This window comes from Porites lutea, chromosome 2 (assembly GCF_958299795.1).
Source record: "Porites lutea chromosome 2, jaPorLute2.1, whole genome shotgun sequence".
In the NCBI taxonomy this organism is placed as follows: domain Eukaryota; kingdom Metazoa; phylum Cnidaria; class Anthozoa; order Scleractinia; family Poritidae; genus Porites; species Porites lutea.
In genome coordinates this window covers 34,374,937-34,392,834 of record NC_133202.1, presented here as the reverse complement: position 1 = coordinate 34,392,834, position 17,898 = coordinate 34,374,937, and the positions used below count along the sequence as shown (strand labels likewise).

Genomic DNA, 17,898 nt, shown 5'->3' with positions numbered 1-17,898 from the left:
CAGACAGATAAAGCTCTTGATATAATTTATGGCGCCGCCGGAAAGAAACTTTAATTTCCTTAGTTTTTGTTACTTTGCAGGCCAAATCATGTCATTGCCGGCTTCATCGCGCTGTCAAATCGAGTATATCACTCACTGTTTAGTCATAATTAGCAGAAAAGTCCAAAAACTATCAACTAATAATAACAATATAAAGGCTAACAATTCAAACTTTACTTTTAATTAAATAAGAATCTGAAGAATTGAAATTAAGACAAGCCACATTTTTTCTACAAGCGACTCACTCAGTTCGTCAAGAATTTAGAAGGATCGACAATCGGAAAAAAAAAACTTTCTCTTAAGTACCGTGTTGATGACCTGCCTTGTAGAACAATCTCTGCCGGAAACAACAGACGAAGAATATAGTCCTTATCGAGAAGACTTTCACTCTGTTGAAGACTTCATGTGACTGGATTTCGAAAACGTTCAAAATCTATTTTCAATCATGATAGCAATGAAAAAAAAACTAACAATAGTAATTTCCCCTTCCTCTCCTTTTTCTTTTCTTTCTCAGCGTGATTTCAGGTTTTTTGGGGTGGGGGGTGTTGGTCAAATGTAATTTTCAATGCCTTCACGTTTAAAAAATCCAGTTGAGTATGTATTTACTCTCACTGCACTCTGCCCACACTTGAGACTCTACGAGTATTTAAAATCGGCACGATTACTGAATTGTGCAGCCTCTGCGGCGTTTAGGAGCGTTCCATGATCAGTCTCCATAATTTGCAACACTCAGGCTTTGCTACAATTGACTGTAATAATTTGTTTCAGTTGAAAGTTCTGTGTGTTTTTTTGCAGGCCCGCCGTCAGTGTGGCCCTTTATTCTCAGACTCTGGTTAAAAATTTGGTGTGAAGAGCCTGAGATCAGTGCTCTTCTTTTTTGGCAAACTATGCTTAACGGTTTCCTGTTGTTGTCAAGAATTTGTCTGTTATTTCCCGCGTCCGAAGAAATGACAATTTAGAAACTCTGTGTGCCTGTCATCCTTGCCAGCAATGTCTGCATTGATAGTAGAAAGAAAGATTTTTAAGTTTGCACAGGCATATATGTGTCGAAATACGGCCCCTACGAAACAGGCAATGAAATCTCTTTTATTCACAAAGGGAGTAACATCTGTTTCTTTCTTTAGTTAACAAGACTGAATAATCCATCTACCTGAGTAACGTCTTGTTTTTTTTTTCAAAATGTTTTTCTTTATTCTTGAAACTTATTTTAAACTCAGGGAATACATGTTCTTAACTTAAAACAATCTTTCCTAATTAAATTGTTACATGCAGCGAAAGTGACGCATTTCCTACCACGGGCACGCGCACAACTGAGCAAATTTAATTTAGTTGTCAGTACCGACTTAGAGAGAAATATAACTAATAAAACATTCAAAATAAGACCACGACGTCTTTGTGTAATCCAATAAAACTGGTCAAATAAAGCCAATCTGTTTACGGACACAGCTTAATTTAAATTCAAATTTAAATTGAGACAGTTTTGCTATCTATAGAGGAAAGATATTTCTCTGTACGAACAACAATGCTATTTACATCTTAAAAAAAGGCCATAGTACGTTATCACAACGCTTTGAAAAAATCCTTCTCTTTCCAATTTGCAAACATACAAAACGTCATGTATCACTATCATAAGCTAAAAGTCTTATCCTAGCTTATCACGAACAGTTCATATTATAGCATTGGTACCAGAGCGGAAAGAAAGGGCATCCGCTCGCGTTAGCGTGGAAGCTAAAGACTCGGAGAGTTAGTCGGAAAGAAACCTTCTACAAAGTGTTTTCATTTTTGATACCTAAAATTGACTATCTTCTTTGCTCTCAAAGCTGTTTGTTTTCTCAATGGACAAGTTGGTCTTAATGGTTGAAGTCTGGATGACTTTGGTGATCATTTTTGGCAGTGAAAAAGTATCAGGTACTGACTGGTTTATTTCAGAAGAGATTTTTCACATTTGATGAATTATAAGCTCAATCTTGATCTGACTCTCAATGACAGCTTAATTTCGTTATTCTGGAATATCGTCTTGAATAATTGACTGATTGATTTTAAGCCATTTTGCATTTTTGATAATGAAGGACGGGAAATAGAAGATCAAGCGCGGTTATTAGGAAGACTGTTGAAAGGCAAAGAAAAAGTGTTCACGTGATTCATGAGAATGTTTATAACAATCACTGCGACCGTTTTACAGGGCTTTAAAAAGGAGACGTATTCTTGTTCATTTCCTGATATTTATGCGATCAGTTCTGTCTATTGCTTTGTGTACTGAAGCCTTTTGTATAATCCGCGTCACTTGAAAATATTATCAGCAGACTGTTAACTAGCCTGTTCTATACTCGTTCAGATAGTGGGGAGCGAGGTAATCGTATCTGGGAAGCGGAAAACGAAAACGAGGAAAAACCCGAGGTCCACTAGCCTGAATTTCATCCGATTACTTCGAGTCGTTATTACTCCTTGGGTAACGACGTTACTTAGGGAGCAATAACGACTCGAAGTAATCGGATGAAATTAAGGCTAGAGCTCCACTCGCTTTTTGTTTCAACCTCAATCAATTTTTTCCCCGCGCTCTACTATCTGAAAGCCTGGGACCTGCTTACTGTTATTCAGCGCGACGCCTCAGTACAGTGTGGATGATCAAACTAATTTTCGCGCCTCGTTGGCAGTGGAGGTAAAGCAGAGGTTCTTAGCTTCTTACTGTTTGTGTTTTGGAGAAATGGAGAAATGGAGAAATGGTGGGAGACTGAAAACAGTATATATGTATGCGTCAAGTCTTAATTAGATCTATATATTCCATCGAAGGCTCCGTGCGCATGCCTTTGGCTCGTTCTGCCTCCGCTGCGGATTGCTTAGTCTATAATTTAGCCGCTTGTTTCATCTCGTTTAGTTCGTTGGTGGATGGAAACGAGCTAAACGAACAGTAGGTGGTTAATTGTAGCTTGGTATACTGTAGTTTATCAGAGTCGCTACAGTGCACAAAACCACAAGCCAAATTTGTCTGAGCTGCGGGTAGAAATTCTAATTGTAGTTATAGGTTCAGAGGTATAAACCAGCCGGAAAGAGTACCTTTATACGTTTAAATTAGGAAAGTCATGTAATTTAAAACAAAATGTGATGCACAGAAGCGGAGATTTGGCTTAAACTAACGGTCAATTTGAATATTTCTACTGTCTATACTGTGTTTGCCAGCACTATTCGATGATACAAACGTGTTTGGCGATAGATCTGTTATAGAGTAAATCTTGATTAAGTTTAAGGGGCCAAATTTCATCTTGATCGCCGCTATTGCCATTGTGTGAACTAGGTTATTTTTTGTCGATTGAGCAAAATTAGAGTGCTCTGAGGGACAAACTCGGACAAAACTGTCAAGACAGTTCCGTCTATTCTATAACTTTTGCGCCAAACTACCATCTCCTCTAAACAGAAAAAGTAAGACCCCTCTCCACCCCCTTTTCAAAGTTGTTTTGGTCTAAAAACCAACGTGTATAATTCGATTCTCGTGTTACCCTAAACAATATTGGATAAGGTGAGGGGGGAACACTGGCATTTAGTTGACGACGGTTTCCATTTTTCGCCAGGACTACAGGAAAAAATAGGTACATTTGCCATGTGCCTTAAAAGGTTTTGACCAAGGTTGGATCTAAGTTAGAAAAACTGTAAAGAAATTATGCCGCTGAACTTCAGTGTATTATTATGTTGGTTTTTTGTCTGAATGGACAGTTTAAGGAAAATTAAGAGAGATGTGTTATGTTATAAAGAAATTTGACATCGCTCTAAATTTTGTAATTTCTCCTGCCCAGTGCAATCATAAATTAAGCTGACATTGCTCTCACTAAGCTTGAAAAGGTCAGGAACATGGATTTACTAAATTTCTTTTTTAGCAGATGCTGAAGCATGTTGGATTTCCTACGAGAAGATTGGATGTTTTGAAGATCACGGCAGACGACCATTTCCACAGTTATTGCTAAACAAAAGAAAAATTATCAACTGGCAAAACTGGAACGAGTTCCTTGAAACGTGAGTGCATTAATAAGTCATTTCTATAATTAAAGGTACCTATAATCTCAGTCCGAGAGCAATAGTTACGATTGTAATACAGTTGTTAAACCACATTTCATGGAAAAATAAACTCAACCAGTAGCCGAGCTGAGCCGATTAATGAATACGATAACTCCATGCTTTCCGCCATTGCTGATGTCAAAGATTTCTTCAGAACGGGTCAAAGTATATGTAAATCGGAGCATGAGCATAGCTGTGCTCTGATTGGTTGTTACCAATAGGGCGTGACAAAGTTTCGGCGAACATTATTTCTATAAATAACTTAAAACGAGAAAGGGTTGACTCCCAGAGCTTGTATGGGAGATGGAGGCTCCTATGAATCGGCTCTTGACTCAACGCGGCCACAAATGACGTCACCTTCGGGACGAACCCCTTTCACACTGGGGCGAGTCCTCTCACCGCTTTGAACAAATCCGTTTTTGATTCGTTCCGCTCGCAGGTTGGTGTGCGAGTGCGCTAACGTAACTGCTGCCGCTGGCTACACATATTTTGGTATTCAGTTCTTTGGCGAGTGTTGGACAGGAGAGAACCCAGATGTGGCATACGATTCTGGTGGAAAATCAAATTCTTGTTTTGGTCAAAATTTTCTCCCATGCGATGCGTCCTTCTCAAGCTGTGCAGGAGAAGAAAACGTGAACTACGTTTATAGGATTAATCTGGGCCAGTCCTCTCCAGGTAAATTAATAACCATGTATAAACGTAAAAGCAAGTGTTCATTGATTTTTGTACGGAGTTTGTTTCACCCCTTTGTTTTAATGAAGTGATTTTTAAGGACGGTCGTTACTACGTAAAGGTCATTACCACCTGCAAATTGTTTGATTTTTAAGTAAATATATTGTCTTCATTAGCATATAGAAAAATGAACAAAGATTATTGCAGAAAATATAAATGCTGATATTATGGTCTATATTATGGTCAACTAGCCTTTATGCTCCTTTCTAAGCCATCTAGGAAGGTCAGTTAAAATCAATAAAGTTAATAGGACTATAAGTGGAGTCCAATTCGGTCTGTAATCATACGTCAGTGATTACATGTAATCGTAAGGGCGACCGTATAGCAGGAATCCGGTATGGATTGGACTACAAGAAGTCTCCTTAGAATCGAAACGAGGTTAAGTGCTCAGCCTTTGATATATACGGAAATGATTTTTCATTCTCATGCAAATAAAACTCAATTCCACAAGAAAGGTTGTGCACTTGGCCTCATTTTGAAAGTGAGGGATACTTAGTCATCGTTATAACAAAATTCATTGATATTTTTTACCTTTTTTGCAAAAGTAAACACAAGAAATTCCCAGAGATTTTTGCTAGTAGTGAAAAACAAAAACAAAAACAAACAAACAACAACAACAACAACAACAAAAAAACAAAAAACATTCAAGTGCGAGCGATGGGACTGTCCAATTACTTGGGTATGACCCGTACTGCCCTATTAGTGCTAAAATCAGGACAGTTGAGGGCCGCAGTCAGATTTTACAATTTTATTATTGTTATGATTAAGGAAAAAAACAGCTCAAACGCGAATTAAATAGATTAACTACATCCTCTTCTTTTCTCTTTAGCTTGTGAAGACATGGATCCCGGCAAATGTCAAGGGTTTCGACTCTTTTGCAACGTTTACCCGAACATCAAATCACAATGTCCTTTGACTTGTAATTCGTGTTAAAATACAAGAAATTTTCAATGACAAAACAATTAGTAAAGAATTTACTTTTAATTGTACCTATGATCCTTCACTGTCTCTTTGGATGTAGAAGCCAACTGACAAACATTTTTAAGCCTATATTTGCTGGTGTAAAAATGTGTGATTGGGTCGATTACTATACTGTCGGCCTGTGGGTTTTGCATCTAAGAAGACCTTAACAACCACAACGATGGGTACAGGTAAGGGCGTGGTTTTGGAGGGAAGCAGTACTTTCCTGCCTAGGGTGTCCTTTTTGCCACTACATTTACAGTCCTTTGATGAGTTTGCTAAAAAACACCGGACCCAAGCCGCTCTCAAAACATCTGAGCTATACCTTTAAATGCATGGAACTAACATGTGAAAATGACTTAATTGACGTGGCTTACTCTAGAATTTCGGCGACACTTTATGAATGTCTATACAGAGAAAGAAATTTAAAAAGCCAGTTTGCACTGACAGGTTTTTGTCATCGGCTTTCCCTTAAATCAGGGTTTTTGGTTTTGAGGGATTTAGGCGGCTGTCAGTTTTTGAGAACTTTCGCTATGCACACCTATCCTAGATCGGAAGTTTGAGCTTCAGATTTACGGCAAATGGAAAACGGCACAGATGACCAGTCCACATAGGTGAATCAATTTTTTGCGCCGCTAAAATATCATTCTCCTTGTTTTTCACTTATGGAATCCAGTGCCCTGAAGCTTAATCTGTCTCAGGGTTTGAACCATGTTAGGGCGCGCAAATTTCCGGGCTACAGTTGTGGCCATGTGCTCAGACAAGATTTTAATTTATGGCTTTCAGGACGAATATTTTGGCCACTCAGAAGGAGCGGCGTGTGATACAGACTTCCTATTGACGCCTGAAGCAAGAAGGCATATAAACCTTGAATCATCAAACACGTGCGAAGGTCAAACATTCCAAAAGGTCAACTAGTAAACAAATAACAACTTAAACACCTTGAAACTAGGTCGAGAACTCTTGCTCAGTTGTATTTTCGCGTAGATCTCAGAATCGCTGAGGTACTGTCTCTGAGTCCCATTGGCGGTTTCAGGGCCACATTCAACGTTTTCCCGCGGACAACTCGCGGGATACGATCCATCGAAAGTTGCTCGCATAAAAATTTGCCTCTAGCGAATAACGAAAGTGGCGAGAATGTTTGCCGCACAACCGCGTTCATGAGAAGCTGGAGTGAAATGTATGTGCTGTGCTGTGAATCGCTGTCGAGTATTCGTAGACAGCCTCCAGTAAGGAAATGCCTGTTCGACAAGAGACCTAGCCTGTGCTGCAGACGAAACTACACTCTGGTTAAGTCCGTCTGCTAAACTGCGCCGAAATCCTTCTTCTGGGCCCCCAGCTGTGTACCAGGATTTGAGTACGCGCCATGATTGGCCTGTTGAAAATGCTATTGTCGATTTGCCAATCAGATTGAAGGGAAACTCGAAACGCATTTCCGGTAATTCGTTAAACCTGTTGGGGGCCCGGAACAAGGATCTCGGCGCTGCTTCGAAGGCGTGACCCGCCAAGGTTAAATTAAGTCTGCGACGCAAGCTACAAGACAGCATGCGCTGTTGGGGATCGAAATATAATATAGGCCATCATCAATGATCATGGTTGTGACAATGTAACACCGACTAGGAGAGGTTGTGTGTTCAGCGGTTTTAATGAAAACAAGGGTTTTTGCAGGTTGCTCAGTCTCGCGGACTCACACCTCCCTTAGGTCGATCTTATTTTGGGGTTATATTTGCCAATGATCATTCATATGCTATTATAACATAGCTACAGTATTCGCCTAATTTTTTTATTTAAGTTAGCATATAGGTTATGAGATTCCTTTTGTTTTAAGATGTTTTTGATTTATATAGTAGATATTAGGCGATATTTGAATTATAGCGGAGCTCTCGCGCGCGAAGCGCGCAGCGGAGCACCATGGGTAAAAAAATGTGGTAAACTACCCATCCGAGAAAATTTGGTAATCACGTGACCGTACACCGACCGCCCGCCCGACCGTCCGTCCGCACCACAGACATACCAATGTAAAATAATTCAGTTAACAGGTATGGCAACCCAAATGCAACTCAAGGTTTTATTTGGAAAGAAATCGCATGGCCGCCCGGACTTTCAGAAAGAAAAAACAACAACAAAGTCGTGTCTTTTTCAACGTTATTTTTGATGTTTACACTCACGTGGATAACAGAGAAACTGAGCTAGAGCTAGTTTCGGAGAACACAAGAGAAGAATTTTGTAGGAAGAAAAACATGAAAATTCAAAGCGGCTGTGAGACAATGAGAAATGCTCGTGGCCAGGAAGGTGAAACTGAGCGGCAGTGAAAAATAAAAGCGAACATCAACACAGGAGACAAAATATTGGGTAAGAATTCCTCCATAAAAATAATGTGCAACTAGGAAGTTTGACGTTTAGTCCTACAAAACAGCGTTGTAGTTGTGCAAAACAACGGCAAAGAAGGACGAAAAGCGTGCTGCACGTGCAAATTTTGTTTTTTTGCTAATTAGAAAAAAAAGTGTGCTGCACGTGCAATTTGTTTTTTTGCTAATTAGATCTATTGATGCCATTTCCATTGGCCTCCCCGTTTAGCATTAGACGATTTAATTTTTTTTGTTTACAAGTTTTATTAACAAGAGCTTCGCTTTTAGCCCTGGCTAAATCTATATATTATTGTATATTGTAGATATTTTATAATTTAGATTTTTTTTTTTTTAATATTCTTTTTTGTAATTAGGTAGCGCTTTGGACAATTATTGGATTTTAGCGCTATATAAATAAAATTATTATTATTAATTATTATTAATCAAATTCATTAGCGCAAGCGTGCTTCATATTCCCATTGAGCACGCACGCTGATGACATCAATAAACTATACCTCGAGTTTTTGTGAGCTTAGCAATCCTCCCAAGACGTCTCCCAAGTGCATCCATAACTTTACAGTACACGATGAGGCGTTAACCATGTGTTTTATAAAGATAACTCTTTCGAATTTGTCAACCGATAGCAGGGAAAAGAGGTGAGTGTTGTTGTTGTTGTCACCTCCTCGAGCTGTGTGGCTGTGGCGTGTGAAAGTCGTTCTTTGCAAAGTTATTTCTTTCAAAAAGAATTTTTCGGTGAATTAATTGTTTTCGGGAAGCTCAATATCAATTTTACAATCTTTTTTAATGTTATCTTACGCGACTTGGGTAAACCTTCTCTCAGTTTCAAGTCAAAAACATAACTGCGAGGTAAAAAATAGTCACGCAGACATTGACGCGTACTGCTTTGAGCGCGAGCTACAATAATAAAAATTTTAGTTAGCTGCTGCATTGATCGCTTTGACTATGTTATAAAATAATTTGTTCATGCTTCAGCTGTGCGTATGTCAAGGTATTGAGCACTTGGGAAGTTTGGAGAGCGCTCAAGAGGCTAGACTTTCTCTCGGTTATGCCTCGAGCAACTCTTACGGCTCTTTCGTGCTCTCCAAACTTCCCAAGTGCTTAATATCTCGACATAAGCACGCTGACGTATGAACAGTAATTGTTGAATGGAAGTGACACTTATATTTAGGTAAGATAATATGTACATTTAGAAAAAGTACTGCAGCTGTATCAGCAAAAGATTTTTTCTTTTCTTTTCTCCTTGCACTATATCAAGCCCCTGACGATAATTGCATTGAGTGTTGATTACTCCTTTTACTGCGAAGATGGAAATTTCCCATACTGTTGCCACAATCGTTAATGGAGAACATGTGGTTTATTGCCGCTTTAAAAATGTAGCCACCTTTTCGTATGGAAAGGTTTTCGCGTCGCATGATAAAACAATGATGACTAAAATTGTGAAAATATTGTACTGGTTTGTTTGGGGTAAAATTGCGATGACAAGCATTCTGGGACTAGATTATGAAACATTTTGGCACTTCTTGGGCACGGACGCTTAAACGATGTATAAAGAGACAGCCAGGATATGTTTCAAAAATAAATTGCAACATTTTACCGGTAAATGTTCGTCTCAGTCATAAGTGTCTTGCACCAAACGAGTCAGTGTGAAAATGTCTCCGAAAGCCATCTGAAAAAATACTGATAAAGTAAAAAGAACCTTTTTATTGCCTCAATAAAAGGGGAAATGAATCCTATTGTATCTCAATTTAATATCTGACGTTACTTGGCCAGTGCAGGCTCACTATTGGAGAAAGAGTTGTTCAATCAAAAGGGGTTATTTGCAAGGTGTGAAGGCTTTTCGCTTAATGAAAATAGCTGGTCATGTATTATGTTCGCATTCAATCACCCCCTTAAAAATATCGTCCAAATAATCATGCCTTTAATTGTTTTCGGTTATGTATGTAAAGAGAGCAGTATAAAAAAGAGTTCTTATCAACGTAGGTTAAAGCATAATTCATATTCATGGAGAAAAAGTTCATTAGCATTGTTGATTTCTCCAAGCTTAGCGTCTTTATTTGAGAAAAAAATTGAATCGTTCATCTTGACACTTGGTCAGTTTTTGTGGAGTAGTCTTTTATTCAACTTTTCTCTTTAGGATGGTGGAATAATGACCAGAACTTGGCGAGACTATGATTAAAAAGTAAAATAAGGACTGACTTAACGGTTTGCGTCAAGATTAGTCATGATAAAAAGAAACCTCATTATTTAGCTTTTTCATAGAAACAATAAGATTTTCAGATATGACAACATTGCAAATTCAAAGCTCAAATACTGGCTTATTGATATTCTTATACAATCGATGAGTGTAAAGCGTCTGTAAACTAATTCACCACCAGATCCCGTTTCACTGCATAAAATTTGGAGTTCTAAATACGAGCTAATAATGATTTCCACCTCCGATCATCCTCCGTAAGTAAAGTTTTTATATTTAAGTGGGTGGGTCCACTTTATAGTACAAAATACAGAGACCCAGCATCTCTTTAGCTCTTTGATGAATCAGACAAGTTTACTGTTTCGTCGCGGTAATTCTAAAAAAGATACTATAACCTGAGCTAAATTATGAAGCTACAGTCGACTCCTGATAACTCGAACCTCCTAGGGAGATCGAAAAAAGTTCGAGTTATCGGGGGCTCGAAGAAAATAGCCGGAAGTAAGGAAAAAAAAAACGGTTTTCACTGCCCAGTGAACATTTTAATCACATTTGATTGTGGCAATGTCAAGTGAAAATATTGAAAGATACTTCTACTGAGATTATAAATCAGAACGTAACGTAACAGAACATTGTCTAAAAAGAGCATGCGTTTTATTGTTTTCAGAAGTAAAGCTGTTTCATGTTAGATTTGTGACAAACAACATAAGCCTCCACTAGTAAACTATATGCCTACAACACGTCAATGGGAAATTCAAAATTCAATGTTTCAGACGCCAGTACACTGTTTTTTTCACGACTTTTTAAGGCTCAAAGCATGGTTCAAGTTATCGAGGGTAAAACTATATAGAAATGATCTGAGGGGAAACAAAACCTACTTCTGTTTAGCGGGAGATTCGAGTTATCGAGGGTTCGAGTTACCGAGGGTAAAATTACCGTAAATGTATGACGGAAATCCAGGGGAAATCTTGGTGCGAGTTTACGCGAGGTTCGAGTTATCGAGAGTCAACTGTACCTACCCCCGCTGCTGCATGTAATGGCTTTCTTAAAACAAGAAAAATTACTAATCTATTTTTTGGTGTAAGAAAACCTCTATTAATGATAATTAATTCATTTTTTAAGATCTTTTTCGGACAAGCACTGTTAAAATCGGAACATGCGAGCCCGACGTTTTCAAGTTTTAGATCAGTTCTAATGCCAGTCGCTTCCCGTAAACAAAAGACATTTAACAGTATTTATGCCCCAGTGTGTTTATAACTTGTTGCACCGACCAGGTTTCTTTTAGTGGATTTATATCTATACAAACTCTTCTACTGGATCTCATGTTTAACTTCGGAACACGCCGAAACAGGCCGACGTTTCAAGTTTTACATCATATCAGTTCTGTATTTAGCCAAAAACATTGGCACAGACCAAGCTACTTTTAGTAGATTTATCGTATCGATACAAACTCCTCTTCAAGCAGCACAAAATCGTGCCGTTTGACAATGGCTGTTTTAGCCAAGCGTGTTAGATCGCTATAAAAACCATATATGATTCTTTTGCACAAAAGGCCAGTTGAAATAAATCTATCGACAGAAGTACTATATGCTTACCAATATTTTAGTGCGTGCAAAAACTGAAAAAAACGTAATTCGAAAAATTTATAAATGCAGATTAGTGAGGGCTTATGAAGCACAAAAAGATCCGCAATAGCTTTCATTATTACTGATTATAACCACAGGCAACCCAGACTCTATGGGAGTTAGTTGGAAGTGAATTTTATAGGAGAATTCAACTTTTTGAAAAGATTCGAAATAAAGATGACTTACCTTTGATTTCTGAGTTGTTTCTTTTACTGTATTTTCAATCTAGAGCCATTTCGAAGCTGTTTTGGTGAGTTTAAGATTTCGAGTTGTACTTACTGTTACAATGAGAAATGTTGTACGTATTTTGTCTATTCTAATACTTTCTCTTGTAAAATTCAAATTCCAACGAACTTCCAAAGACTTTGGGGTGCCTGTGACTTTAACTTTGGAATATAATATATAGATCGTTTTCACTGTCACGCAACAAAAAATTAAATTTGAAACCGTCCAGTGGAAGAAGCCAAGAAAATGACATGCTATAAACGACTAATATATAAACAATTTGTCCAAGTGTCAGGTCTTTGTGGCCCACAGTTTGTGAGTTATTTGCCGAAACGTTTCACGCACCTTTGTAGAGCTTTGTATGGAGATGCCATATTGGTGCACCGTTCTGGTGCACTAAGATGCCCGCCGGAAATCAACAAAAACATCTGGAGTTCCCTTTTTCTATAAAAGCTCTTTCTTTTCACTCGAGAAATAGCATTCGTACGCATAAACATATCTTGTAATACTTGAAGTGGTTATATTGCTGAAAATCAAGGAGAGACTTTTTTTCAACGAGACAGCATTCCTATTTTGGTGTCACGCACTGTGAAAACTCGGAAGTTCAAATTGCTGTATTTTCGAAATGAAACATGATACGGAAATGGAAACTTGTACAAAGATTTATTTTTTGTTTATCTTCAACCTAGTGTAAATAAGAATTCGTAAAACCTTTACAGTTTGATGACGTCACAGTGAAAACCATCTTTAGCCTTAAAAACGTTAAGGCAAATTAAACTATATACTTAGCTTGTGATTATAACTAAACTCAAATTGTAATCTTTGTAAATCCTTCGACAATAACTTGAGTGTGAGACTTAATCCTTCTCGTTCACAAATCGAAACATAAATCGATATAAACGGATAATCATTGGGATCACTATCCTAAGAGATATGGCGGCAATACTGACTTTAGTAAAGAGAGCGCTTGATAACAGTCATTTTTTGTTTCGTGAAGTGATGAAGAGATTGATGCTTGATTGGAATGCGAACGACTGGTAAATTTTTCGTGAGATATCTTTAAAAGGGTAGCTTAATTACCCGGCGCGTTTACCGCGGCTGGTGGCCGAATTTCAATACAATTTCAGAATTGGCTTTGAATCGATTTGAGCTAAATTATGTGTTATTTATCGAAAACAGTAATTTACAACAATAATTTACAATTTACAAATTGGAATTTCAAATCAAGTACATGGTAGTGGCCGGAAGATATATACAGAGTACTCATTTTAAAAGTCTTATTTTCTGGTGAGTTGAATAGGAATTAGATCTCAACGAAGCAGAAGAAAACTGATCGCGAAACAACAGGTTTGTCCATTAAGTTTAATCTTGCGCAATTATAGCCCACATTTTGAGTGAAACTGAGGCTGGCTGCAAAAACGACATTTAGATGGATACGCCGCTTTACGAAAGAACTAAATCAGAAGAATAATAGTAATAATCAGCAAAGAGATGAATGAAGTTGCTTTAAAGCTTTATTGCTTCGTAGTCGATTTCTTGTGCAAACCAGTGATTCGAAGTTGAGCTTTTTCGTGAATCTGATTGACATTCGATACTGTTTATGCTTGTGTACAAGCTGAGCTTTGTAAATAATTTATTGTTGCAAGCAATTTTTCAGAAGCAGGAGCAGTCACAAAAAACTGAAAAAAACTGTCAAAGACCTGACGAATTATCTTAAAGCTTTATTTGCGTGGTAGTGTTGAAATCTTGTGCAAAACAATGAGGCAAAGTTAATATTTCGGGTTTTAAGAGTACAAGCTTACCGTCATAAAACATTAATTGTTCTTAGTCAGAATAGAAAACAGAACTTTGAGAGCGAATTTTTGTATGATCTAGTAATCCGCAACACTTGCCGTTCAAGCAACTAGGCCAGTGGTACTATGAAACAACCCTTTCCATTGTGGAAAATAGTTTTGACTGCTTAGGTGCTAATATTTCAACGTGGAGTTCATCAAAAATTATCTTTGGAAGGAAACAAGTAATGTTCATTTAAAATAGTTCTTTGCGCAGTTACGTTTGTATGGAATATTAATTTTACTTGATATCTGTAAAAGATATGGCCGTTTCGTATTATTCTGCAGTCAATCAACAAGGATGAAAAAAAGTAAAACAAAACAAAACAAAAAGCACATCTCCAAGGAAAAACATAAGTTCTCTTTCATAATTAACGTTTACAGAAAAACAATTTGAACCAGAAGCTGAGGTTGCCAGAGATAAATTTGCTCATTTAGGGGGGCAGTGTTATTGTGAATTTTCATTTTTTTGGGGGAAAAAATCATTTTTCTTGCAAATAAAATCGCTTCTAGATAATCAGTTAGTAAAAAGAAATGAAAAAGATGTAGATGTAATACTTTTCATGTCACGATTGCAGTGGGATACTAGGGATTCCTCGGCAGGATTCCACCTAATGAACTCCCGAACACCTGCCCGGCGCTCTATCGACTGAGGAAAAAAAAGGCCAGTACGGAGTTTCTTCATGTGACACGCGTCGTGCATACAAAATAAATCAGGAGGTCGAAAGCCCGCTTCCAGCACGCTCAAACGTCTAGTATGTTTTATGTGTTAGGTTTTGGGATTTCATTCATTACTAAGTGAAAACACAGGCAAGTGATGTACAAAATAATTTATTTGAAATTTAACTTTTCAGATCTTTTGATTTTTCTTAAAATATTAAGCCTCTCTCCGTAGAAAACGGTTCACGCCCGAGATTTAATTATGCCGGAAAAATGGCGCCCACGATGACGCCTGTTTCAGTTTTCACACACTTGGAACCTTTTTAGTAAACTGAAATATATTGGGAACATCGTAAGCTTCCAACAATGACGGTAGCAACCTTAGCTTTGAAATACTTTGCTTAGCTTCGCAATTTCTCTCGTTTGAGCGCAGTGAATCGGAAGCCTACTTTATGGTCCTCTATGAGATATGTACGTCAGAGTAAGCTAAACTAGAAGCATGTGATATGCTTCTATCTTAACAGGATGGATGCAAGAGGCCTGTAGCGGAGGACATAGTTTCCAACCGTTTCAGATTCAAGATTTTCTTCTCTTTCCCTCTGTATCCCTCTCGCCTAATCATTGAGACATCTTTTTCATTTATGATTGCTGCCGTGCTTATAGCTAGTTTGCCATCTTTCTAAGTTCCTTCGCAATGTACCAGGGAAGGAACTGATCGAAAACCTTGGACTCAAACTCAGTTTTCAAAGTGTTCCAAAAAATAAGTAAGTCAGGGTATCAAGAACGATTTTTTGAAGGAACAAGAACGTTAAAAAAAGTACTTGCAATATCTTTTATCGAGCTTGCATTGAAGCAAAATTTGAATGGACATGATTTTGATAACAAGTAGATACTTCGAATCTACGTATTACATTTCATTTTGAGGTGGAAATTACAAAAAAACTTAAACGATTAGCCAGTGAGATCAGTTAGATGTTGACAAAGGAAGAAGTTACTGGAACCTATTAAAAAAATAGATTCCCTCAAGTCGCGTTTAAATATTAAGGGAACGCTCGTTCTAGTCTTTCATTACATTGAATTTATGTTTAGCGATTGCTGCGTCATCTCGCTTGGACTTAAGAATTTCTTTCATCATGCAAATCAGGCTATTGATTAAAAAATAAAAAAACTTTGCGAAGGTTTGCAAGTCACGTATTTCTAGTTAAAGCATAAGAAACTTATAAGACTTAAAGACTGACTTAAGCTCGAGAAAGGAAAACAAGACAAATTCTAGTTGTTGTAGTTCAATGGCTCAATCTTGAAGTCTATTAATGTACAGTCAACATGCTATGTGACAACTCATTCCCACAAACTAAATGATTATTCCAAAAAAAAAAAAAAAAAAAACAGATAAAAGCTTTTTAAACATATAAATATAGATCGCCCACGGCCTGTGTAGTTAAATGTTTCGCCATTACATATGGTAAAATTTTAATGAGTATCACTCCAATAGAGTTTAGGCTTTTAATACAAGGTCTGTCTTCAGTTATCATATTTTCTTTTAGCTTGAATTTTAGCGGTCACCTCGACGGCTCTTTCGAGTGTTTGCGAGTTTGTATGCATCACGGTCGGTGCTACTAGTCTTAAAATTTGATTTCTGGGCTTTTTGATACATCCTTGTTTCAAAGAAACTTGCTAAGCCCGACGATATCTTAACGGTTTTTAAGCTAGGTAGAGAGATGGTTCATTGTGAAAAGAAAGGAATAGAAGATGTAAAGGAATAAAAAGATTTCGTACATAGAAAGACAAAAGTGTATCAGCATCTTAATTCTTTCTGTATAATTTTTCATTTTGTTTATCACGTGAATCACGTGACAAAAATTATGCGTCTAGGAATAAGACTGAAAAGCATTGGGTACTCATCTTGTTTCAGAAAAATATATTATCAACGAAACGCGTTTTCTAAATAAACTGAAAAACTGGTTGATACCCTCCGTCTGTGCTTTGGTCCAGTTCGAGACTCAATCAAGTCATCCGTGCTCCATCTCGCACTTATTTTACCCCAGTTTGCACTTCGCTGGTGTTTTTTTGTGTTCACTGCCAGCCAGACTTTTAAGTCACTGCCAAAAGGTTGCTGATTAAGTAAATTCTTATTGGGATGTCTGTGTTGGGAAACCATTACAACAGTCTTGTTGTGTTCATTTGTCAACATTACTTTGCTCGGGAGCAAAGCATTTTCAACTTAGGGAATCTTAGGAGCCTATCAAAAAGACAAACCAAAAGGCTATAGAGGCTCAAGTATAGCTTAGTTCTCTCTCTTCAAGTTAAATGGAAACTTCTAATTAGCTCGTTTCTATTTTTAAACTGTGATAAGTTATACCTTAGTGTGTGTTACAAGCACTTTAATAGCATGACGCTCGGCTAGGGGAGTACAAGTAGACTTCAAGACCTATTCAGTGACACAGACATTAGAGAGATTAAGCATCGCGTTTACGGCAAACGACAAACAAGAGATTCAAGTTGAAAAATTTTCAAAATGAGAATTGAGAACATGAGAAAATGAGAACAGTAAACGACAATTAAGGGGAAAAATTGGTCACGTGGTACAAATTCACGTTTGCCGTTTGCCGTAAACGCGAAGCTTTAATAATCAGTCTCTCTATTTAAAAAAAAAAAAACAAGTCACGCCATTGGTATCACAGGCGTCTCGAATTCACGCTGGTAATCAGGCGTGCATCTGTTTACCGACGCTGTTAACATGAAAATTGTATAAAGTACTCCGGCGCATTTAGCAGGACCATAATCCTGCTAAAAGGGACTGGTTTGATTTCTAAAAACAAAATGAATGCGAACTTATTAACTTCAAGAGAATGTCGGTTTATAAACCTCAAAGTGATTCTGTCTCTAAAAAAATAGATTACGTACACTTACTGATTTATGAAAGAGACCAAACCAAAGTTCTATATTTAGTTTCATATCGTAAAAGAGGGAAAGTACTTTTTCTGAAGAGGATTCATTTGAATCGTCACTTGACAGGGTCTTGTCGTCAATCGCCCAGGATGTTTCTCCCAGAACACAGCTTTAACCTCCTATTACTTAAAAATTCCGCTTGTCACGTTCCGACGGGCCGCTAATTGAAACAGATGTCTTCTATTGCGTGTTGTATGCCACATTTAGCTTCTATTTACTAACAACTTTGATGAAAGAGTCTGATTGATTTACCATGGAAACCGGAGGCATAG

The 17,898-nt window shown here is 37.6% G+C and overlaps 1 protein-coding gene across 2 annotated transcripts; it reads left to right on the top strand.

The window, feature by feature from the left end:
* Positions 1–1,773: 1,773 nt before the first annotated feature.
* Positions 1,774–5,768, top strand: LOC140926907 (uncharacterized). Of its 2 annotated transcripts, none has more exons than XM_073376583.1 (4): positions 1,774–1,947; positions 3,912–4,044; positions 4,526–4,761; positions 5,648–5,768. In XM_073376583.1, exons 1-4 carry the CDS (start codon positions 1,875–1,877, stop codon positions 5,749–5,751), a joined length of 546 nt encoding a protein of 181 aa, XP_073232684.1. In that variant the 5' UTR covers positions 1,774–1,874; the 3' UTR covers positions 5,752–5,768. The 2 variants fall into 2 exon arrangements, with proteins under 2 accessions (XP_073232684.1, XP_073232683.1); XM_073376582.1 differs by having other exon boundaries at positions 3,909–4,044.
* The last annotated feature ends 12,130 nt before the right edge of the window (positions 5,769–17,898 follow it).

What these genes read in the sequence shown, in the direction of transcription:
- LOC140926907 (XM_073376582.1), top strand. Translation starts at nt 1,875, where the DNA reads ATGGACAAGTTGGTCTTAATGGTTGAAGTCTGGATGACTTTGGTGATC. An exon ending in TGGCAGTGAAAAAGTATCAG is followed by an intron (nt 1,948 to 3,908) that starts GTACTGACTGGT and finishes TTTCTTTTTTAG; the next exon opens with CAGATGCTGAAGCATGTTGG. An exon ending in TCTGGGCCAGTCCTCTCCAG is followed by an intron (nt 4,762 to 5,647) that starts GTAAATTAATAA and finishes TTTTCTCTTTAG; the next exon opens with CTTGTGAAGACATGGATCCC.